The 25,392-nt window shown below is 42.1% G+C and overlaps 1 protein-coding gene across 2 annotated transcripts in view; it reads right to left on the bottom strand.

Moving 5' to 3' along the window:
- The window catches only part of HSD17B7 (hydroxysteroid 17-beta dehydrogenase 7), a 35,755-nt gene extending 12,948 nt beyond the window's left edge, over positions 1–22,807 (bottom strand). Inside the window, exons 1-5 of one of the 2 annotated variants that reach the window (XM_004706769.2) lie at positions 22,666–22,807; positions 15,851–16,054; positions 12,142–12,234; positions 6,467–6,581; positions 3,113–3,307 (exon numbers count right to left, since the gene is read on the bottom strand). In XM_004706769.2, the coding sequence (XP_004706826.1) occupies positions 3,113–3,307; positions 6,467–6,581; positions 12,142–12,234; positions 15,851–16,054; positions 22,666–22,700 (642 nt within the window). In that variant the 5' untranslated portion in view covers positions 22,701–22,807. Of the gene's footprint in view, positions 1–3,112; positions 3,308–6,466; positions 6,582–12,141; positions 12,235–15,850; positions 16,055–22,665 lie in introns of those variants that run through there. The other variant, XM_045298014.1, reaches the window with a different exon arrangement.
- Between the last annotated feature and the right edge of the window lie 2,585 nt (positions 22,808–25,392).

The following is a 25,392-nucleotide window of genomic DNA, read 5'->3' as shown; positions in this document are numbered from 1 at the left end:
GTCAGAGAGTCAGAGAGAGAAGTCTTGCTGACTCACACCTATATACCTTTTGGGGGCAATCCAGCCCACTAATTACAGGTAAAGACACGTCACAGGAAGGGGCTGCACTATAGGTTACACACCAATGAGAGGGTGGTCTCTGGGTCTCCATAGGAACATTATCAGTAGGGTGTAAACCCCACCTAGAGGAACCAAGCTAATGGTCCCAAAGCTTCAGAGATAAGTAGGCCATTGTCCCCAGCAGCAGGGAGCAGGCCCAGCCCTGCTGTGGGATGAGACAGCAGTCTGGCAGCAAGTGTCTGACTTCTCCCCACAGTCTCTATTACAAAATAAACAGGGGTCTAGACCAGTATTTCCCAAGAGTTAAGATACAGGGGGCACGGAACGATCTAGAGAAGCTATAAGCAGACACCTGCATTTTATCCTGGATTGGAAGCTATAGTACAAAAGTTTTAATTGCCAAGAGGGCAATGATTAATTTTTTTTTCCTTTTCTTTTTCTGTAAAGGAGGCAGTAGGGCAATTAAAGTTTGGGAAACTATGGTCTAGAGTCTTGACCGTTACCTAAGAACCCTGGTGATATGGGGCATTAAGCTTCTGACTGATAACTGGAAGAGAGAGCCGTTGGTGACTCAGGCCACCAGTCAGTGAGGGGGAGAAAGATGAGCTTCCCGGGTTCTGGAAACATTCAGAGCCTCAGAAGCCCCACAGAGCTGCTCGTCTCTGTTCTACAGCAGCTCTGTGAGTCAGAATGAACTCCACAGCAGAGAGTTTGGTTTTTAATCAATGAAGCTCCTTTGAGGGGAGGGAAACTTTCTTGGTCATTCTTTATTTCTCCTATCTCTTAAGACCCTATTCTTGGCCCTGAAAATGCTTAATGGAGTGACTCTTCAAAACAGCCCACTACTCGCATCACATAATTCATCAAAACAAACAAAGACTAGAGATTTTCAGGTAATATTTTACACCTGGGTCACAGACACATGAAAAAAGGCATTGAGTTACAGAACAGAGAGGCTACGAGGAGTCCGCTTCAATGACAATGGGCACCTTCTCCAAAGAAACATCCTTTGAACCCATGGTCCTCACAGAGGCAGAGCTGTGGCGTCTCACCAAAAACTATGACTGTCCTGAGGCTTTAGACCAACAACTATCCGATAACATCTGATATGATATACACTGGGAGGCCCTATAAAGTCAGACAAACGAGCTCAACTCTGAACTCTACCACTTACTATGTGACCACATTACCTCACTTCTCTCAACTTTACAGTCTCTATCTGAAAATGGGGGTACTTGGGACTACTACACTGTACCAGGGGAGGGAATAATGATACACAGCACTTGAAAGGTGACACACAACGAGATAGTACCTATTGGTGTTACTTTTAGTATCACACTGTTACATTAGTCATAAATCCTGAGGAGTTACACTAGTGAAGGAACCACCATATCTAAAAGGTATGTATTACCTAATACGTACCTACTACTTAAGAGCTGGTAATTCAGGCCCTAAATTTTCATATGAATCATATGTCCCTCTTATTTATGTTTTATCTAAGCCTCAATGCAATCTTGCTCAAGAAAAACACTGCACATTCTAAAGTAAAATGGTTATTAGGCCAGCCACCTTAGTAGAGAGTCATCATGTCATAACATTTCTGGCAGGACCATATATTCCTGCCCCGAGGCCTCTGTCCGCTTGTCCACCCGAGCTGCCCTCAGGAAAGCCGTGCAGGTGTAGGTGGGTGTCTTCATGCACACAGTAGGAAGATGTGGTAGTTACACAATCTGCTGTCAACTCAAGTCTAAAGAGGAATTTATGGACTGGTGTTGGCATATGGGTAATATTGGACTTAGAGACTTGATCTGGTCTGGGTTGGGTTGTTTTCTTAATGTACAATTGCTCTTTGCTATAAAGTTCTCTCTTCACACGAGTGTCTATGAATTTGCTTCTCTAGTCAACCCAGACCAACACAGAAGAGAACCATGGAGAAGCAGCCCAGCCTACTAGGGCCCTTACATTGCTACACAGCACTGGATGCTTCTGATGGGATCACTGGCTGCGCAAAAGCAGGGAGAATCCCATCCCTCACTGAACATCTCTTCAGGGGGTTAGCAGGTCTGCGTGCCTATCAGCTCTCTCAGGATCCCAGGCACAGTTGAGTTTTCCTAGCTACATCTGAGACACTGGCGGGCATTACGGGAATGGGACTGTCCAACTCCGGGAAATTTTATGCCTGCAGACTTAACTGCAGGTGCCAGTTTGCTGATGGTTGCCAAAGTTGGAATGAGTATGATCACAGCACTGAACTTTGCAGGGCAAAGAAAACTCGTCATTATTATTACAGCCCAACTGAGGTGATCATACACCATCAAAAAGTCAGACCAAGCTCACTGCCATCGAGTCAATGTCCACTCATAGTGACTGGACAGCAGTGGTTCTCAACCTTCCTCCTGCCGCGACCCTTTCATTCAGTCCCTCGTGTGGTGGTGAGCCCCAACCAGCAAATTATTTTCGTTGCAACTTCTTAACTGTAATTTTGCTACTGTTATGAATCAGGCGACCGGTGAAAGGGTCGTTCAACCCCAAAGGAGCCGTGACCCACAGGTTGAGAACCGCTGCTCTCTAGGACAGAGTAGAACTGTCCCTGTGAGTTTCTGGGACTAACTCAACGGGAGCAGAAAGCCCCGTCTTTCTCCTGGGGAAGCGGCTGGTGGTTTTGAATTGCTGACCTTGTGGATCACAGACTAACGTTATGCCAAGGTTCCAATTATGTACCATAAAAACTTATAATTAAAACCTCAGACAATGTGATTCTTGAACATTGCTGTAATCTCTTTCTGTAATGATATGTACATTCTCATTGGGCAAAATGTTATAGTCAACACTTGAGGATCCTGTAACTCTATGGCCCTACTCAGTGGAAAAGTTAGAAGAAAATATCTTATGAGATTGAAGATAGTCATCTTTTTCTCACCTTAGACCACAGACTTAACTTGAAATTATGTTACATGAAATGGAAATAAAGTTATACTCTTAAAAAAAAAACAACAAAGAAAGAAAAGAAATCACTGCCCTAACATTTGCATATCACAGAGACAGGCCTCACCTGCTGGTTGAATTTCCTATTCAGAGCCAAGCTCAAGAGGTCAGTGGCATATTTGGAAGAGCTATACGGTTCCTGGCCATTGCTGTGCTGGTAGTCCTCAAGGCTGAAGTTGGATTCCTTTGCATTACGAGATGATGTCCAAATCAGCTGAGATGGGTGGTCACTGTGAAACATAAGAGGTTCCAGTTCTCGGAACTTTAGAGGGGATAAAAGAAACAAAAATGTCATCAATATCTACTGGGAGAGTACAGAAAACCAATTTTGAACAAGCAAATACTGCATGGTTTAAAAACAAGAGAAGTGTGTGTCAAGTTTATATCCATTCGCCATCCTTATTCAAACTATATGATGAGCAAATAATATGAGAAATGGGTCTATATATGCAGAAGAACTCAACATAATGGGAGGAAGACTCGTTAACAACCTGCAATATGCAGATGATACACCTGCTTGCTAAAAACCAAGGGGACTTGACGTACTTACTGCTGACGATCAGACTACAGCTGAAGGCCATAGTCAATATAAAAAGAAAAGCAAAAATTCTCACAACTGGACCAACAGTCATCATAATAAATATAGGAAATACTGACATAGTCAAAAATTTCATTTTACACGCATCTACAATCAACTCTTAGGGAAGTAGCAGTCCAGAAATTAAATGATGTATTTGCATCAGGAAAATCTGCTGCACAAAACTTCTTTGAAGTGTGAAAGAGCAAAGATAGGATTTCAAGGACTAAAGTGTATCTGACCCAAGCCAGTTTTTCAATCACTTCATACTTGTGTGAAGGCCAGATAATATGGCAGACTGCAGAAAGATTGGCGTATTTGAACTACGAATTTGGGAAAGAATATTAAAAGTGTCATGGCCTGCCAGAACAGCAAACAGATCGGCCCGGGAGGAAGTGCGGCCAGAATGCTCCTTCGAAGTCAGAACAGAATGGAGAGAGTTTGTCTCATATACTTTGGACATTTGTTTGGTTTTTTTTGGGGGGGGGACAAAAAGGAATCCAGCAGCTGATATCAGGAGAGACCAGTCCCTGAAGAAGACTATTAGGCTTGGTAAAGTAGAGAATTAGCATAAAGAGAATGGTCTCCATGAGAAGGATTGACACAATGGTTGCAACAAGAGGCTCAAATATATAAAACATTGAGAGGATGGGACAGGACCTAGCCATGTTTTTTCTGTGGAACATACGGTTGCTATGAGTAGAAACCCATTCAAAAGCATTTAAGAACAACATCTATGAATATTGGAATTGGACACAAAATAAATGGATAGAAGATGGTGGGAGTCAAGGCCCTCAATGCTGGAGTGTGTAGTATGGTGTGATGTTTCACTTTCATATGGACTTTTTAGCCACTGTCTCCTAACTCTCATCAAATATTACATGGGACTATGGCGTTGTGGGATAATCAGCAGGGTAACCACAAGGTCAGTAGTTCAAACTGCCTAGCCACTCTATGTTGGAAGATGTGAGTATCTGCTCCGATAAAGATTTACAAGGTCTTAGAAACCCACCTTATGGTTGCTATGAGTCAGAACTGACTGTAGTTCTACTTTGTTTTATAGGGTCACCGTCAGTCAGAATCTACTAGATGGCTATAGGCTGGCTGCTTGATGCAAATAAGATTATTGTGACCTACTGGGAGGGCAGGGGGGTTAGGCAGCTTGTTAACAATGCAAATAAGATGCATGGCACCCTTGTGGAGTAGGAAAATGCAAAAAAGGTGTATGGAACCCTGATGGGGTATTGGTCAGTTTTACCATCCAGCTAGGGTAAACAGGAGCAGACAGCGAGGCAGGAAGGAGATGCCTCACTACCACCAACACAGAGGAAGCTGGGAATGAAGTGCTTCCTCTGGGCTTGGGATCCCCTTGAGACCCCAAGACCTTTCTAGGCCCAGAAGAAGGGGAGGGAGAGAGATGGAAAGAGAAGGGGGGTAGGTATGGAAGGAAAGAGTCATTTATAAGTATGGGTTGCACACAGTGATTTCTTCCAAACAGTGCAATACTGAAAGGGAAAAATTTATAGTAAAGAAACCTATAAAACTACCTGAAGCCAGATGATAGCATAAACACCAGCAGTGACAAAATTACAATGACAGTATGAACCTTTAATATGATGGGATGACCACTGACTTTATTTCTTCCAATATCAAATTACCTCCCAGACTAACTATGTGAAAAACATCAGACAAAGCCCAATTAAGGGACCATCTACAGAACAGCTATATAAATTTACATGATCTACATAAATCCTCAAAACTATTCATCTCAAACAAAGTTAATTTGAATGCCCTTCGCAACCTAAAGGGGCCCAAGGAAACATGAATGACCAAATGTAATGTGGACTCCTAGAACAGGAACTGGGTGTTAGGGAAAAGCTAAGGATATCTGGGGGAAGTCTGTTGTCATTAGGTGCCAAAAGGTCCCATTTTGACTCATGGTGACCCCATGTGAGGAGTAGAACTGCCCCACAGGTTTTCAGGCTGTAATCCTTTTGAGAGAAAAGCCTTCAGGAGCTGAATTGACACCGTGGTTGCAACAATAGGTGTAAACACAGTAAAAATTTTGAGATAGGACAAGACTGGGGAATGTTTTGCTCCTTTGTACATAAGGTCACTGTGAGTCAGACAAGGACGCCCAACAACTAATAACAACAACATTCCTCACAGAGGCAGACTGCCGGATCATCCTCCCATACAGGTAGAGATGGCCGGGTGTGCCTGAACTGCCAACCTTTGGTTAACAATTGTGAGCTTATCATCATCAGGACTCCTTTGTATCATCATCAGGTCTCCTTTGAATAAAGCATGGACTTGAGTGGATAATAACTGGCTCATTAATTTTAACAAAGGTACCAAATTAATTTCAGATGCTAATAGGGAAAATTGTGCATGGGACAGAAACTCTGCACTGTCTTGACAATAATTCTATAAAACGAAAACTGCTCCATAATAAACAGATTTAATAAAGTTATTGAAGAAGAATCTACTAAGAGAGCTTCCAGATGTATTCCAATACAATTAAGAATCAATTTAATGAAAGTTTTGCCCTATCACTAACTTCTCCTTTGCTTGCAGTGTCCAGTCTCTTAAATGTTTAATCTGTACAAATCAACAATTCATGTACTTCAATCTAAAAAGTCAACCTATACATGTATAATTTCCTTTCTCAGCAGTATTTTAAAGTCTATACCATTCGCTAAATTAATGACACTATCAATAGAGTCATCTCAGGCCCCAAAGCAAAAGAGCTGCCATCAAGTCAATGCCTATATAGGACCCCCAAAAGGGTCACGACCCACAGGTTGAGAACCACTGATCTAGCAATAAATGTTTGCTTGTTACCAGGATAAAGTGGCCAAAGACATTGGTTTCAAACACCTCCTGTAGCCCATCAGCTGTGATCCTGTTTTGCTGGGTTAGCAGTCCCTCAGCTGTGGAAAACACATGAATCACTTTTCTGAAAGAGCAGAAGACAATGGTGTGACAATTTTTTAAGCTGCTTTGATGATACTGAAGAGACCACCCTCCCTGAAAGACATTACACATTCCTCAATTCTGTAATTCCAAGTCTAAAACATAGTCAATCCTCATTATTCCCAGACTCTGTATCTGCCTACATGCAGATATTTGCATACATGCTAAATTTATTTTGTAAACCCAAATCAAGATTTGGAGATATTTTCACAGCCATTCTCATGCATGCCTAAGAGTGGAGCAGCAACATTTTTGAGTCAACAATGTTTCCAGCTGAGGTCAAATACAGCTGGTTTGTTGTTGTTAGTTGGCTCATACTCTATGTTCAACAGAATGAAACACCGCCCAGTCCTGTGCCATCCTCACAATTTTTATGTTAGAGCCCATGATGCAGCCAGTGTCAATCCATCTTGCTGGAAAGTCTTCTTTTTCACTGCCCCACCACTTTACCAAGCATGATGTGCTTTTCCAGGGCTCCTGACAACACATTCAAAGTATGTGAGACAAGGCCTCATAATCCTGACCTCTGTCTTCCAAGATACATTTGTTTGTTCTTTTGGCAGCCCATGGTACTTTCAATATTCCTCACCAGCACCATAAATCCAATGCATTGATTCTTCTGTCTTCCTTATTCAATGTTCAACTTTCAAATGCACATGACCTTACTGGAAATCCTCTGGCTTGGGTCAAGTGCACCTTAGTCCTCAAAGTTACATCCTTCCTTCTCAACACTTTAAACAGGTCTTGTGCAGATTTACCCAGTGCAATGCATCTTTTGATCTCCTGATTGCTGCTTCCATGAGCATTGTGTATCCAAGCAAGATGAAATCATTGATAAAATTCAATCTTTTCCCCGTTTACCATCAAGTAACCTACTGGTTCAGTTGTGAGGATTTTGGTTTTCATCTTTGCTAATTCTGTGCCTACAGGGAATATAACTACCACTGGTGATAAAAACAGACTCGCTTCCCAGATTGAGTTATTGTGAACAATCCATAAGCTCTTTGTGCCTCATACAGTGCTTAAGACTTCATGGGTAATTCAAGAAATATTTTATTTCTTCTAGCTCACTGAAGGACTCTTTTCCCCAGCTCACACAATCAACAGAAGTGAGTCTCACAAAAATCTGCTCCTAAAACGCTCTTAGGTTCTTCCCAAATCAGCATTATTCTGACAAACAAAATAATAGCTATGCCAAGGAGGAAAAGTCTCCACCTCCGTAAACTGTTATTTAGTTGCTGAGCAGATATCTCTTATGAATGGGACATCTTGATGCATCGAACACACAAAATAATAGTCTGAGATTAACTAGGTAAGTTGACAAAAGGGTGTTCTTTTTGTCTTGCTTTAATGGAAGTGAAGTAAAGCCAAAGTAGCAGTACAGTAAGTAAAAACAAAAAGAACATTTATTTATGAGTATGTGTACTGGGATGTAAAATAGAATGTTTCTTACTGTGGGTGTGGTTGACATTTTTTTAAGGCATTCTTCTAATGTGTGGAGCACTGATCATGGTATGGGTTAAGTACTGGACTGCTAACAAGGTCTGCAGTTTAAACCCACCAGCCACTCTACAGGACAACGATGACACTATCTCCTCCCATAGATTTAGTCTTGGAAACCATAGTCAGAATGGACTCAATCTAATAGTTTTTACCTTATTTGTTTGTTTGTTGAATACAACAAACAAAATGAGAATCTTCCAGGCAGATATTTGCTGGTGTTGGGTGTCATAGCGCCAGCAGTCTGATTCATGCACCCCGAGTACAACAAAATGAAACACTGCCTGACCTGCAGCCTTTCTCAGAATGCTGTTATGTTTACGCTGATTGCTATAGTCACTGTCAGTCCATCTCATTGAATGGCTCCTTCACTGTTGCTGACTTTCTTTTTACCAAGAGTTATGTCCCTCTCCAGGGCCTAGTCTCTCCTGATAGCATGGGCAAAGTATGTGAGACAAAGTCTCATCATCCTCACTTCTTAGGAGCATCTGGATATATTTCTTCTAAAACATATGCATTAGTTTGTTCTTCTGGCACATGGTATGTTCAATATTCTGCACAACAACATAATTTAAATACAACAAATCTCCGGTCCTCTTATTCACTGGCCAGCTCCACAAGCATAAAAGGCAAGTGAAAATACCATCGCTTAAGTAATGCTGTGGTGATGTGAGATTTCTTAATGTGGCTCTTCTTTCTATCCATGTCTCTGTAGAGCTAGGTAAGACTTTGCAGAAAGAGGTGTGTAACACTAATAGAGAGGATTGATCAATTTTAGTTAAGACTCTAGGCCAAAAGGATACGCCATCTCTGAAGCACACGCAGAAAGAGGAACTCTAGGACCATTGTAAGTAGAGCACATTGGAGATCCCCAGCTGAAGTGATGGAAGCTAAGACAGAGGCACCAGAGACTGTGGTGCAAAGATTAATGAGACACAGCAAAGGACTGGGAGGCAGCTTCTTGGTTTACGGAGACAGAGGCCATGGGACCACATGCCTGAGAAACTAAAGACCAGAGACTTGGGTGTTGGCTGAAGAGCGGTATGGCCCATAGACTGCTATCCTTACTGTTTACTGGTCCTGACTTGTGGTAACTTCCCTAATAAAACCACACAGTTGGGAGTATTATTTGCAAGTTCTGTGTGGCCATTGCCATGAATGATCAAACCTAGCACTGAAGCAGAGTGCCATGGGAGGGATAGTTTGTGTTAGAATAGGGTCAAAAAGGATGGAGTAGAGCCACGTCTGACTTCTGCCTCATGGCAATAAGGAAGCCAGAGGTCAGCTATGATCACCTCCACGCTGTTTCCACAGGGGAACCTTAACACTTCAAGAGTTCTTGTTCAGTAAACATGCCCAATGAACTATCATTTGATCTGACTACTATTTCCATGAGTGTAGATTATGGATCCAAGTAAAATGAAATCCATGCCAACAACTGGATTTTCTCCATTTGTTGTCATGTTATGATATTTAGTTCTCTGCATTTCCCCATCCTAATGGTTGTCAGAGCCTGACATACAATTGGGAATTGACGTCTTAAGTAAACTTGGGTATTTGGCTTTCACTGAGAACCCTGTACTAATTCTAAAGGGCTCTTGCTGCTAATGGACACATTGAGGGAGGCCAAAAACTGACCTTCTGAAAAATCCAATCACTTGGAATGTCTCAGAAATGACTAACATCCTAAAAGTGATGACCTGCAGCAATGTCCACAAAAGATGCTTTTGTTCATGACATGGCAGCAGTGCCTCCTGCAGTAGTTTCATAATTTCATGTCAACTTGTAGATATATAAAAGCATAGGGGTAGTATTCAACCTGTCAGTCAGGTCACAGCCTGATGGTGCCTCCTGGTGGGAGTGGCCTTGTCATAAGGTCCCAGGGAACCTCTCGGTTCCTTGACATTCCTTTCCGGCCCAGAAAGTTCCCACCGACCTCGGATCCACATGACTGTGCATCCACTGGTCTGTGATCTTCCTGCATTCTGCACATTGCATGTGACTGTGTGAGTCTGAAGAGGGACTTATGGACTAGTATTGGACTTATGGACTTGAGTTGGACTGGGCTGGGATGCTTTCTTGATAAACAAGGAGGTACCAGAAAAATGGAATTGTTTTTTCAAAGCTATGTATTTAATTTTTCTTTTTTTTAACAAAACCACCTTATCCTCTTCAAAGTACCCTCCATTACACTTAATACATTTGTCAAAACTGAGATTCTATTATTGGAAACATTTTTCAAACTCATCTGTTTGCATGGCTGACAGCACCTCCTGTGGGGAACAGAAGGATTTCTCTCAAGCTGTCTCCCCGAAAAATATGTACCAGACTTAGCTGCTTGAGAATGACTGTACACTAGGCGGTCAGCGAAAGTAGGTCAGAGGTTATTCTCCTTAACATCAGCCATCTAGAGCAACCAGACGGTATAGTCTGATTCACCCTAAGTAGGGCCCAGTCCCTTCTGCTATTGTTCCCTTGAAGCAGTGCCCAAAGGCAAGCCTGGGACCACTCTAAGATGACTAAGTTTATCGAGTCCAGGATCTACCCATCTTGCCACAAATGCTCCATTCCCTCTCTTTACTATTGTTTTCACCCCTTGGTCATCCCCCTCCTATTGATTGTACTGCCTATGTTGCTACCCCTCCCTATGACATAGGTTGTTATCTGCTATCAGGGGGCTTGCATGCCTCCCAGGATAGTAATTGTCTGTTTTATTGTATGAGACACCAGAGTGATCAAACCTGCCCAAGGATGAATTGTACTGCCCCTTTCTGTGATGTGTGATTCTATAATCAGATCCCCCTAAAGTGATATGATGTGTGGTTAGCAATAAATAAGGAGGCTCCCTGGTTCTCAGGAGGACGAGGGCGGCTGCTCCTGTGAGGGTGGCGGCTCCTGCTCTGGCAGCCAGGTTCCCCTCATGAGGACCACCAAGCGGGTCGGAAGTGAGCAAAGCTATCATGTAATGTGTCTGACTGTATTATTGTAATATCTCTCATGCTCTCGATGACTTTAATATAATGCTTATATATCTCAACCATACAATTGTGCATTACTGAACCCGTGAGTAGTAGTAGTAGTGGTGGGGGCTGGCCCCTCACTCCCAACTCATTTAATACTACACACTTCCCTCATATTTTTCTTCACCTCTTTTAAGTTGTCAAATCACTGTCCTTTCATGTCCCTCTTCATTCGTGGAAACAAAAAGAAGTCACAGGGAGCGAGGTCAGGTGAATGGGGCAAGAGAGACATGCTGTTTTTTGCCAAAAACTGGCACACTGAGATGGCTGCATGAGCAGGTGCATTGTTGTAGTGGCAAAACCAGTCCCCATATGCCACAAATCAGACCTTTTTTGTTGCACACTGTTATGCAATCTTTTCAGAACCTCTAAATAGAAAGCTTGATCAATCGTTTGACCTGATGGAATGAACTCCAAATGCACTGAGTTGACATTTTCATCCTTCATGAAATTGATGGATGTCCAGACCATGGTTTGTCATCAATCGACATTTTACCTTTTTTGAAATGAGAAAACCACTCATACACTTGAGCTTTTCCCATAGTGATGCTCTTGTAAGCTGTGTTCAACATCACAACAGTTTCTGAGGCATTTTACCTGAGCAGGAAACAAAATTTCACAGCCGCACACTGTTCTCTTAAATCGGCCATCACAAAAAATTCACTATGACCAGAGAGAACCTTCCCAGGCACTGGGTACACTAACTCAGAGAAAAGTGCTCAATATTCACCTAGCAGGAAAAATGTGTACTATGAAAGCTCTGCTCAGCAGAGCTTTTTTCCACTTTTGGGGGGCAGCCCCTCATATAATTACTTCTTGATATAAAGCCCCTTCTTACACCTATATGCATGTCACTGGATTTGTTTCTCTAGTCCAGCCGGTCTAACACACCATCTTTCTATGTCTTCGTCCTTCTCAATTGCCTCACCTTTCATCCTCCGAACTCAATAGACTGAGGGCAAAACAGCAAAAATATCATAGACCTTCTGTCCAATCAATTCATCTAAAAAATATGGCAGTTACCTTGAAAAGAGGCACGATAAAAGTGCTTTAATATTCAGCTGAGGATTAGGCATGATTCCAGCATTTAGATACACATAGTCTAATCTCTGAAATCTGCAAGGAAAACATCAAGACAACATTATGAGCATTTTTAAAATGAGGAATAAAGAGGATCTGAAAGGACATAAAATAATTTCTCAGCCAAAAAGACATACCACAGCAAGATAAAGGATATATAAAACATCGCTTTCTCAACAGTTTTTGATTATTCAAGATAAATATGGGAGAATTCATTTTTGGGGGGTAGCTTCAAACAATTTAGGGTGCCATGACAATGGGTTCTAAAGTCAAGTCTTCACTGGTCAATACTCCCTCTAGTTCTGTCCTTTATATCAGGAATTACAACTCTCGACTGAACCCGCTCTCTTGATCTTGTGTGTTTGGGTAATATGGCATTCATCTGGTCTTACCTCTTAATGCTGGAACCTGAATGCCAGTGAGCTATTAAAGCACAAGATCTACATGGAAACCCTCCATGCTCAAGAGAGGGGCCATGTACCATAAAATGACAAAAACCCACAAGCAAGCATGAGACCCAAATGCTAGGTAAGGTCAGGTCCTCTTTGGTAGGTCTCCTTCCAGGCAGTTACCATGAGGGGTAACTGTGAACTGCTGACCTGTATTTTTTCATTTTTAAACCCATATAAGCCTTATTTTGAACTAGGTTCAAGATAGAAAAAGATATATTATCATGATACCCTTAGACACCATGATTATTCACAATAACTCAGAATTTTATGTACCACTGGTCTCTATGTCTGCTATTTCACCTAGGGCAGTGATTCGCACCCTTCCTAATGCCACGACCCTTTAATACAGTGCCTCATGTTGTGGTGACCCCCCAACCATAACATTATTTTTGTTGTTATTTTCTAACTGTAATTTTGCTACTGTTATGAATCAGGTGACCCTGTGAAAGGGTCGTTCGACCCCCAAAGGGGTCATGTGACCCACAGGTTGAGAACTGCTGACCTAGGGCAATAGGGACAATAGTGACAATAACTATTAATCTGGGACCCTGAAATACATGCACAGTTACTAATACGTATCACATACACACATTTCTTGATCACCCTATATATAATTTACAACCAGATGGCTCTAATTAGGAAGCACAGTGCTTAAAATACTGACATTGATATCATCAGGTTGTGTATGTCAGTGCCACAGATACTGTGGGTCTACTCATGGTTGGTTGTTCCACTTATCGATTTCAGAACCTTTCACTTAAGAATATGAACACACTTTGCAGGGAATGGAGAGGAAGTGCTTAGCAAAGTGTGGAAATCATAACAGAACACCAAATTAAGGTCCAGCTTCAGTAAAACACCCTACTTTCAAAAACTAAAGGGTTGACCCAAATGCTCTTTTTTGGATAAAACAGAAGTACAGCTTAGTAGTTTTCATTTGCACATGTCTAACACAACTGAAGGCGCCCTGGTGGCACAGTGGATCAAAGTCAAGCACTCAGCTGCTAACCAAAATGTTCGCAGTTCGAACCTCCCAACAACTCTGTAGGAGAAAGATGTGGCAGTCTCCTTCCATAAAGATTGATGTCCTAGAAAACCCTACGGGGCAGTTCTACTCTGTAGGTTAAAAGAACTGAGAGAAATCTCTGGGTGGTATAAATGGTTAATGCGCTCAGGTGATAATCAAAGTTTGGCAAGATTTGAATTTACCCAGAGATGCCTCAATAAAAAGACCTGGCCGGTCTACCTCTGAAGAGGCAACCTCTGAAAGCCCTATGAAGCACAATTCTACTTTGACACACAGGGAGGCACCATGAGTCAAAGTTGATTCTGTGACAGTTGGGTTTTGTTCAACTTTTTACTAGAACAGAGTACTCTAGATAGAAAGCCTATCTATCTGGACGAGCCCACTGGAAGCTCTCTCCCAGCCCTCATTTCCTTCTCAGACTAGAGCTATCCATTTAGGCTACTCACTACAGCAGATCCCTGATACAAGCAATGGATGTATCTAGACCGTCACATAGACAAAATTTGTGATGATCATTAGAGCCATTGTTGTCTGAATTTGAGTAATCTCGCTCACCTCAATGAGAGCCATTTTAAGGATTAAATAAAAACATCAATGCTTCCCTAAAATATTAAAGATGGGCAGCTGGGACAAATCAAAATCTGTCTCCCTTCTATTCACCAGCCTCATTGGCTTAAATCTATGCTACATACAAATGCTAAATTCTTTTATCAAACCTTGGAGAGGTTTGAAATGTATTGGAATGGGTTATTATTAACTGAGACTAAAACTTCTTTTCTTTCAATAACAAAATCTAAACAAGGTAACCCCAGCTAGCTAACTAACATCAAGGGAACGAGCATCTGTAAATGTGACCTGAAATACCTATCACTATGGTTCTTAACTCAGGCATGACATTTTCTGAGCAGTGCCACAGGCTGGAAACTGCCACTGATGGTGGAAGAGGGAATGTGGAACACAGTATGGTTTATGTCAGTGTTTCCCTGCGTGGTTGGTTCCACCACCTGAGGGGCACTGGAACAATCCAGGGGGGCTGCAAAAGCAGACACCTATACTTTATCTTGGATTATGGGATATAATACCAACGGTTTTAATTCCCAGGGGGCAGTAATTTTTTTTTCTAAAAATAGGGGGTCAAATAAGTTTGGATACCAATGATTTATGTGAAACTGGAACCTAGAAAACTCTGGGTCTTTTCTAGGTCTTTTAGGAAGGATGGTTTGGCAGAAACCTCTCAGAGCTCAGCAGCAGAGGGTGAAGCCACATACCCATAGGGCTAAGGCTGCAGCAAGAGGAGCTTGGGTGAAAACAGCCAATCTTCACCTTTGCTTTGCAATTTGTGTATTTGGAGCAAGGAAATGTAAGTGATTGTATCTGTTAATAAATGTACACAGACTGTTCTGTAGAAAATGCCTTTAGCAAGACACAAGATCTTACTAGTTTCTGCTTCATTTTACTCTCCAGGGAAATAAAGTAGTTCTTCTTCTTTAAGGACCCTAATGACAAGAATGCTTGAGCATTTACTATTCCAGAGAGTCCCAGGGCTCAGCATGGACAGTGCTGGGTTTTTCACTTTTTAGGATCACAAATTCCTCTGAGAGTTTAAAACAAACATGTCTTCTTTCACCAGAAAACTGTTCTGAACATCTATATGCAATTCTGCGTACTTTTGTTGTTGGGGGGGGGGGGGGCGACTAATATATCCGACAATTCCATTCTTTCTTTCATACATTAAATATTTATCAAATGTCCATAACATGACAATCACTGTGGGATGTGAATAAATTTTCATTGCCCTCCAGAAAAATCTCTGAGGATGCAGGGAATGGAGCTGGGCTCCAGGAATAACCCAATCAAAACAAAACCAGATGGACTTCTTAAACAAGTCTATCTCTCTCTCTCCCTCCTCCTCACTTTCTTCACTTGTCAGTTCCTAACAAGCAGACTTAATGAAGTTGTTAGAGGCAAGGTGTTCAAATAAGCGTGCACTTATAAACACTAGAGAAATCTGAGAATAACAAGCATGTGGTACTGAGAAGGAATGGGCTCTCCCTGTACAGATGTCTCAGGGTTACTTCTTACACTGTGCCTGCCTATTCCTTTTTAGGATTTCCTGACCTTTATTTTATTATGTTACACAGTGACCTGAGAGAAAACCCACCGAGAGGCATACCTTTGCTTGAGTTCCCTGGCGGCCCGAAACACCGACTGCAGGCTGCTCACATCCACCTGCACAATGCTGACCTCGGCTGTGGGCTGAGCGGCCAGCAGGTCGGCTCGGACGGCTTCGGCCTTGCCCATGTTCCTGCACGCCAAACACAGGTGAAGCTCATCGTTGTTGGCCAGTAGCCGCTTGCAGAGGGCTAGGCCGATGCCACTGGAAAGGACAATTCAGACACAGGACTTGCCTTCATTAGGATGATGCCAAATAGAAGCACTTATATTTGGTTTTGAAAACACTTTTAGTCCCAATCGGAAATTCAGGCAGATAGAAAAGACTCAAAAAGTATGTAAGGGGGAGGAGGAGCCCTACACTCTACTAATCACTCACTCTGGACACAAATCACTTTGTGTTTCTCCCATTCCGTAAAACCTCAGTGCCACAATAACTCCTCAAGAAGCTGCCTCCAACATGGATATACATAAATCTTAGATGAACAGATTTTAGTTTCTCCTTAATCATAAGCCCTAATTTAAGAACAATTAGTTCTTATGACTTGGGCCTGGCTCAGTATTTTCCATCATTAAGAGAACACTGGAGACACAGGTACTAGAGCAAGGTGTGGAGAAGGAAGTAGATGGTGCCTAGTTATCAAAAAGAGTCTGGGTTCTCAAAAGGCTTGCAACCATCTAAGTCAGTGGTTCCCAACCTTCCTAATGCCATGACGCTTTAATACAGTTCCTCATGTTGTGGTGACCCCCAACCATAAAATTATTTTTGTGCTACTTCATAACTTTAATGTTGCTACTGTTATGAATCGGGTGACCCCTGTGAAAGAGTTGTTCAACCCCCAAGAGGTCACAACCCACAGGTTGAGAACTGCTGATCTAAGTGAAGTAGCCACAAGGAAGGAACATACTACTCGTGTGAGCCAAGGATTGTAAATAATAAAATCTAAGATCAGAGGAGGCAAATGTATTAGAGCTTAAATAAGGCAAGGAGTTTTCACCTATTGGTATCATGGACACAAATGGGAACATAAAAATCCCTTCACTGAAAATAGTATATTAAAATCTCCTACTATTACTGTAGAATAGCTAGAAAGAAGCTCAACAAATACACAAAATAACTAAAGAACACAATCAACCAACTTGACCTCATAGACATAAAGAGAACACTCCACCCAGCAAGACAGCATACATTCTTTCCCAGCACCATGGAACATCTTTAAGAATAGACCATATGCTAGGCCACAAAATAAGCAACAATATAAGAGTGTGCATGGATCTGTTTGGTGTCCATATAGCATAGTTGAGGGTGGGCTTGCATGGTGTTGGCTGCTATCTATGGATTACTAGGTGATACAAGAGTGGGTAGTGGCCCTTGCACAGTAAGTAGGGTTGCAGGTGATACAGGTGTGGCTGGGTTGTGGGTACAATGGCTGTCTCGCAGGCAATGAGGAGAGAAAAAAAAAAGGAACAGCCAAAATATAAAGTAATAATAGATCAAGCAGGGAAAAGTAGACAACAGAATGAAAAAATAATGTAATGACTAAAAAGGAAAGAGAAAAAAAATTAAACACATTAAGCAAAACTAGAGAGGGGACAGGAAACAAACTAATAAGAAATAAAACGATAAGAAAAGAAAAAAAGAAAGATTAAAAAAAGAATTGATGTATTTCAATTATGGTATTGGGTGAGTAGAGTGAAACTACCAAAAGCTACCAGAAGAAGAGCAAGCCATCTTTCTTGGAAGAAGGAATAACCAGAAGACTCCTTAGAAAGGAGGATGGTGAGACTGAGTCTCATGTACTTAGGACATGTTGTTAGGAAAGACTAGTCTCTGGAAAATGACATCAAGCTTGGTAAAGTAGGTCAGCAAAAAAGGGAAGACCTTCAAGAAGGATTGACAAGATGGCTGCAACAATAGGCACACCATGACAATAACTGTGAGGATGACACAGGAGTGGCCAGTATTTCATTCTGTTGTGCATAGGGTCGCTACAGTCAGAACTGACAGGAGGGCACCTAACAGCAACAGTATCATGCTTAACCAGATGAAGGAGAGGATGCAACCTTCTGTTCTCATAAAGACTTCGTCTCAGAAATGACCAGAGCAGTTCTGCTCTGTCCTATAGGGTCTCTGTGAGTCGAAATCCACTCTTTCAGTATGAACAAATGAGGTGAGGTTCCTTTTCCTACTCGGATAGTCAATAATTTTACAATTATTAATATCAAAGAAAGACACTGATTTTTTTTTTAACCAGATTTGATACACTACTAAATAGCATGAAGATACAGTTTCATTTGTATCTTGTGGCTAATTCTATTACCTGGGGATCAAAGAGAGAAAATAGGATTGGATAGAATAAATTCCCCTTCTCTTTTCAACCCAGTAAAGTGCATTTGAATGATACATAATGAGAAATTTAGGAAAAAGTAATAAATTTCATGGAAGTTAAGACAAATGTGTTATCTAAATATTCATGCTTGATAAGAACACTCCCTGAAAGCGCTCCCGTTTATAATAGTCCTTATGGAACAGAAATGTTGTTAAACTTGTTTCAAGCTTTGAGCAGATGTGGATAAAGGCAACGTGTTACCCATTACCAGAGTCTGAAATATCATAGAGCTGTGCTATTTCGCAATAGTCAGCCAAAATTCATATTGGATGACTCACTAGAAGTTTAAAAAATAAAAATGAATAAAATATGCATAAAGAAAAAAAGAGAGAGAAATCAGGTGGGAGAAGGAAAGCAAAGAAGAAAAATATTAAACAAAAGAGGGGAAAAAAAAAAACCTAGAAAGGAGAGTGCTGAGGCAAGAACAGGAGTCAAAGTGGCAAAAACTGGAGAGCAGGGAACGTGATATGGGTTGGCATCTCTGCCAGCCAAGGGGCTCACAGAGTAGAAAGAAGGTTTGAGGAAGAGGGGAACCCAGTTTTAGATGCAGTTGCTGTCTGTCTAGCTGATATCTACTGTTTCCCCAAAAGTAAGACATCCTCCGAAAATAAGACCTACTTACAGTGTTGCCTCTCCCGAAATATAAGGCACCCCCCGAAAATAAGACCTCCCAGAACATAAGGCCTCCCCGATAATAAGGCCCCCCGAAGCTACCGTGACTCTGGACCGTAGCGGCGGGTGTCGCCACGCAGCTCACTGTTGGCTGCAGTGCAGCCGGAGCAGACAGAAAGTGTGAGTAAATGTACCATAAATTATGAGTAAATATACCATAGATTGTTGTACATGGAAATAATGGTAGTAACAAGAAATTCTTGATACTGTAGGATTCACAGTTTGTCTGGTTATGCTGGTTTGTGATGACAACTACTACCGTACCGTATACAAGTAATAAATTTCCTTTTTGTTGTTCAACAATAAATGTGTACTGTATTCTTCTTCATGGAAAAATAAGATATCCCCTGAAAATAAGACCTAGCCCATCTTTGGGAGCAAAAACTAATATAAGACACTGTCTTATTTGGGGGGAAATAGGGTAAGATTACGGAACTGATTAGTAGTTCATTTAGCCTCAGACAGTCACTGAAGTCAAAGTGCTTGAAAAAGAACACTTTGGAGCCCTGAGTGAGTGATTAAGAAAGGAGTTCTTGGCCCAGGTTGTCTAGAGAAACAAATCCAGGGCACTCATATTTATTGAAAGAGCTTTATACCAAAGAGCAAGTGTGTATTGAGAAAACAGCCTAGCCCAGTCAAGATCAAGCCCCTAAGTCCGATATAGCCCCTATGTCCAAAACCAGTCTATAAATTCCTCTTCAGACTCATGCGACACATGCAATGATGCTGAAAGCAGGAAGATCATAGGCTGGTGGGTGAAAAGTCATGTAGATCCAGTGGCAGTGGAATACAGAGTTGGCACTGGTCTCCAGGTAGCAAAATATGTCTTGTCAACAGGAAGGTGAAGCAGAGAGAGAGAGAGTGTGTGGCCCACCTCCAGGTAGAAAAGAGTGAGAGGAAGTTCCCAGAATCCTCATGAGAAGGCCACAGCCAAAATGAGACATCATCAGGCTGTGACCTGGTTGACAGGCCAGACTCCAACCCTACACTTACCTATCAAGTAGAAATGAAATTGTGCAACTACCACACCCACCCAGGATGGCTACTGAGAGATGGCTTGTTTCCACGGAGTGCTTTCTGCTGCTCTGATGAGACAGAGTTCATGGCACCTCCAGACACAGGTGGTGCACCAGGAGTCTGACCCACAGCGAATGAATCCAACCACCGGCTGTGAGGGGATTGTAACAATGAGTAGGTAAGGGTGGGTGCTGGCCTCTTTTCCAGTCACCAGAAGGGTGTGGGGAACAAGGGGAGCTCCTACCTTTCTCATTATCCATCACCAACATGGACACTTGTGGTGCTGAGCAAATGTTGCTGATTACCTGAGAGCTATTCCAATTAAAAACTGCTTGCAAAAGTTTAGCTAAACCAATCAAACAGTTCAACCACCTGTCTCCTCTCTGGAGCTTTTATTCAGCTTCTTCTCCTAGCTGGTATTCAATTTACTTCTCTATCCTTTCCTCTAAAGCTCAGAGTTTCAGGATTACTATCCCTGAATATCCCATCTGTCTCATTTGGTTTCTTCAGCCTATGTTGTGGAGGGTCTGTGTAGCATGTCTGCCTCGGTCAGTCCTCTAGGCCTCAGATCTCCATCATCTTTTAATTCCATTTTTTTCCATGAACTTTTGAAGTCCTCTCATAGACCCAAGAGAGCTGAGTATGTGTCTACCAAAAGGTCTGTATAAGAAGTATCACAAGCCCTCTATTATTTTTAAACAATTTTATTGACACATAATTCATATACCATACAATTCAACAGTTTAAATATATTTTAAAGAGTTGTGCAGTCATCACCACGGCCCACTTTACACCATTTTCTTCATTCCTTTATGCATTATTATCAGTTCCCCATTACTTCCCCAACTTTCCTGCCTGGATTTCATATAAAGAAAATTATACAAAAATCCTCAACAATGACAACAAAACAGAACACAGAGAAAGCAAAAGAAAATAGAAACTAAAACAAATTAAAACTAGGTCAGAAGAAAAACAAATGCTAAGAAGTTAAATTTTAACTTCATTATATCAGCTGTAATTAACTTTCAAATGCACTCTGTGGGCAAGACTATTCACATCCCTGGTCATCAGTCTGAGGGAATTCAGTAAAGCTTAATCTCCATGGGGGCTGTGCAAATGGATTTTGGACTTTTGCTTCCTTTTGCAAACTGGGTGCTCAAAATTTAAGCTCTAATTTCCTCCTCTGATCTTGGATTTTATTATTTACAATTCTTGGATCACACATACTGGTATGTTCCTTCTACGCAGACTTAGCTGCCACCTCACCTAGATGGCTGCTTGTTTGAAGACAAGCCTTTAAGAGCCCAGATGCTATTCTTTCTGATAGCTGGACACCATCTGCTTTCTTCACACTTTGCTATAGCAAACATTTCTTCAGTGGTCACTTAATGAAGCCAAGGCAAGGCAACATTTTAAGAACTGATTGCTCTTAAATTTGGTTTACGATTAAATGTGAGCTCAAAATTCATCCGTATTATCTAAAGTTTACATATACCCCTGAGGACCTATATTCTGATAGCTACGAACTGTATATTATCCAAATTCCCACCCATAGTAAAGAATGTATAAAAAAATTTTTCATACCCTGTTTATACAACAGTAAGAAAGAATGATTTACAACTTCATGCAACAATGTAGATGAACATGTCAGGAACAAAGCACTGAGTGAAAGAAGCCCGACACAAAAGAGTGTATATGCTATATATGAAGGGGCTTCTAAACATTCATGGAAAAAAATCCATTATCTTTTAAGTTTATTTTTCCATGAATTTTTTTAAGTGTGACACACACACACACACACACATCACCCTCCAATCGTATAGAAATAGTTAGAGCTGAAGAAGCCGGGCCTTTTGAAAGGCCACAGCCCTGAAACCCTATGTAGTCCTACTGTGCCTACATGGGGGTTTCCATAAGTCAAAATCGACTTCCCTGACAACTAACCACAGACCATGGTAAGTGGACCAGTTTTAAATTACTTTTAACATTTCTTCTGTCTTATCTCCTCAAAAACTCCCAATGAAACAAGTAGGAAAAAATGGTTTGGTAAGTTTCCTCCTCCACACATTGTTCACGGGCACACAAATGAAGCCATGGAACAGTCCAAAGATAAAGCTCAGTATCCAAATAATCCACCGGGGAAATGGATGATCTGGCAATGAGCAGGCTGCAACACCTTACCAGGAAAAGTGACTTTTTTCTGTGTTTCTGAAGAGTAGAAGTTAGGTGTCTAGCATGGTGCTAAACTCAATGAGATACAATTTTCTCTCCCCATCCTTCGTTTTAATGTTCAAGGAGCCTGAAGTATGACGAGGGGCGAGTACCACCAGCGCAGATTAAACACCTGGAGCTCAAGGCAAAAGCCTAAGGGTCTGGACAGAGGGCCTTAAAAAGGTAGCGGGGGTCAAAGGGGGCCGGGTCTGCTTAGCAGACTCCCTTTCTTTGCCCTGAAAACCAAAGGTCTCGGTCAAAGGCGCGTCCTTCCTGGCCGTCTAGTTTTCCTTTCCACTGTCGTGTTTAATTCAAAGCATCAGTCACCAAGCACCTCAAGCCCCGTATCTCGAGCAACGGGTCCGCAAAGAAGCGCGGGTCTGGAGCGCAATCCGAGTCGCTATGGAGGCAAGCTCCGGAGCCGGTGCTCCCGGGGCCGGTGCGGGGCGGGTCACCTGTCCCGGAAGCCCACCTCGGTAGGACCCCTGAGCCACCGCCGCCTCCACGGTCGCGAGGGAGGACTCACCTGCTCGCTCCGGTGACCAGAACCACCTTCCGCATTGCAAGACTCTCACTCAGATCACTAAAGCTAAAGCCAACCTCCGTTTTCCGAAGTCTTAAAAGTCCAGCTTCCGGCCCGAGCCGCACGGGTGCACGCTGCGCTCCAATCCCGAGCTAGTCAGGCCCCCATCACTTCTCGCTTCCCTCACGTCACGCCACGCTACGCCACGCACCCAAGCGCGACCGCCGCCCACTGGCTGGTGGGCCGAGGGGCGGAGCCGCCTGACGCAGCGGCCCAGCCAATCCCGGCTTCCCTCAGACCCCGCCCCCCGCGCCTGCGTCTCACCCGAGCCTCTGGTGGGCGTGTTCTGAGCGCGCTGCGGCCGCTTCAAGTCTGTGGGTCGCACCTGCGCTAAGCCCAGGCGTCTCTGCGTGGCGCGTCTTTGCTGGAAAGCTAATGAGTTTTTAACCCCTTACTTATTTTCAGAGGGAAGACTAACGTTTAGGAACTAAAATGTTGCGATTGTTTATCTATTGTTTTCCCTCTTTTTCAGATGGTTTACCTCCTCTAAAGAACTGTAGAAATAATGAAGCATACATGCTTCATTTGACCACTTTTCTAACCTTAGAAAACAGTGTGAATCCTGGACTGCGACCCTCTGCAGTTCTTCTCAAACTCTGAGATAAATGACTCATTTTGTTTTCCAACCCATCCCAGATAGGCACTGTATTTTTGGAAAATGCGGTAAAAATTAATCACAAGAAAAATCGAACACGCACGCAAACCCTAATTTTTATTATGAAACTCAACACATCATTACTCTCAAACTTATAAAAATGTCTAACGTTTACTATAGGCTTCCATACTTAACCATGCCTGTTAACTGTCCATCACCAATCTTGTTCCACCCTGTATGAGTAACATTACACATCAAACGAGAAACTACTGAAAACACTTTAATCTATTTCATGACCTTTCAATGTTTTGATTATTTATGAACAGCAATGACCCCTGAAAGTTAGGAGACTGAGTTAATCTGAAGTTTGAATATCCTAGAGGTTTTGATTTGTTTGATATCAGCAGGCTTAATAAGAATTGCCTTACACAAGAAAATTATAGTTATATAAATATTAAGAAATAATTATAATGACCTTTTGCTTTCTGTAAGGATAATGTTGATATCTTATCAGGTCTTCTGTGATTAGTCTTCAATGTGTCAAATCTGTTCTTGAGATGTTTTGAAATATAGGTGGGATACACTCAAGGTTGTATTTGGGCTCTTGTACACTTGTTTTAATTTTCTTCAGCTTTTACCTAAACTCACATATGAGCAATTGATGATCTGTTTCACAGATGGCCTTTAGTCTAGTTTTAACTGCTGGTATTGAGCCTCTCCATTGGGTCTGCCTACAGAGGTAGTCAATTTGATTTCTGACTTCTATCTGAAGAAGTCCATGTGTAAAATTGCCTTTTGTGTTGGTGAAAAAAGGTATTTGCTAGGAACGAGTTGCTAGCCTTGCAAAATTACATCATACAATCTCTGACTTCATTTCTGTCACCAACACCATACTTCCACACTACTGTTCTTTGCTTCCAACTTTAGCATTTCAATCGCCAAAAATGTATCAATGCGTCTTGATCAATTTCAGGTTAACTATGTTGGCAGAATTCTTCAACTTCATCACTAGCTTTGGTGGTTGGTGCATAAGTTTGAATAATTGTATTGATTGGATGGCCTTGATGGTGCATAGATACAATTCTATCATATGCAACATTCTACATCAAAATAGATCTTGATATGTTCTTTTTGACAATGAATGTAATGGTAGAGAGAGTCACTGAGTTATACTGGTGACTGGGGTGCTTGGGGACACTGTGTAACCTGGAACACTGGGTCGATGGCCATATGTTTTCCCACACTCTGAGATGCCCTCTGGACACTGAGAACACAGCTGCATTTGTTATTATCAGTCCCAAGGAATTGTTTGTGCTTAGAGCAATTTTATCACGATGTTATTGTTACACTATGGGCGCTATGCACCCTGGCCTCATTACATATAAAGCTGTGCTTGGAAATAATATTTGCCTTTGGCTCATCAGTCCACCGCCCACTCTTTTTCTTCAGGTCATCGCTTGCAGCAGGTCCAGACCGCTGGACGGTAAGATGTCATTCTTCTTGACTGTCTCATCCCTAGCATAGTAAACCTGCATGATATTCTGATTCACAGTGGCCAATCCCAGTACATTTCCATTCACAATGCTCAGATTGGTGATTTTTTTTTTAATCCTTTTTTTGGGAGCTCATACAACTCTTATCACTATCCATACATCCATCCATGTGTCAAGCACATTTGTATCTATGTTGCCATCATTTTCCAAATATTTTCTTTCTACTTGAGCCCTTGATATCAGCTCATTTCCCCTCCTCTCCCACCCTACCTCCCTCATGAACCTTTCATAATTTATAATGTTTTTTTCATGTCTTACACTGACTGCTGTCTCCCTTCCCCCACTTTTCTGTTGTTTGTTCCCCTGGGAAGGGGTTATATGTAGATCATTGTGATCGGTTCCTCCCTTTCTCCCCCAACCTTCCCCTTCCCCTCCTGGTGTCATTACTCTCAGTATTGGTCCTGAGGGGTTTATCTGTTCTGGATTCCCTGTGTTTCCAGCTCTTTTCTGTACCAGTGTACATCCCCTGGTCTAGACGGATTTGTAAGGTAGAATTGGGGTCATGACAGTGGGGGGAGGAAA

Source organism: Echinops telfairi, unplaced genomic scaffold, assembly GCF_000313985.2.
Source record: "Echinops telfairi isolate 266 unplaced genomic scaffold, ASM31398v2 ScPeMD7_7424;HRSCAF=8462, whole genome shotgun sequence".
Lineage (NCBI taxonomy): Eukaryota > Metazoa > Chordata > Mammalia > Afrosoricida > Tenrecidae > Echinops > Echinops telfairi.
Note: the sequence above shows the minus strand (reverse complement) of the source record. Positions and strands in the feature narration are given on the sequence as shown.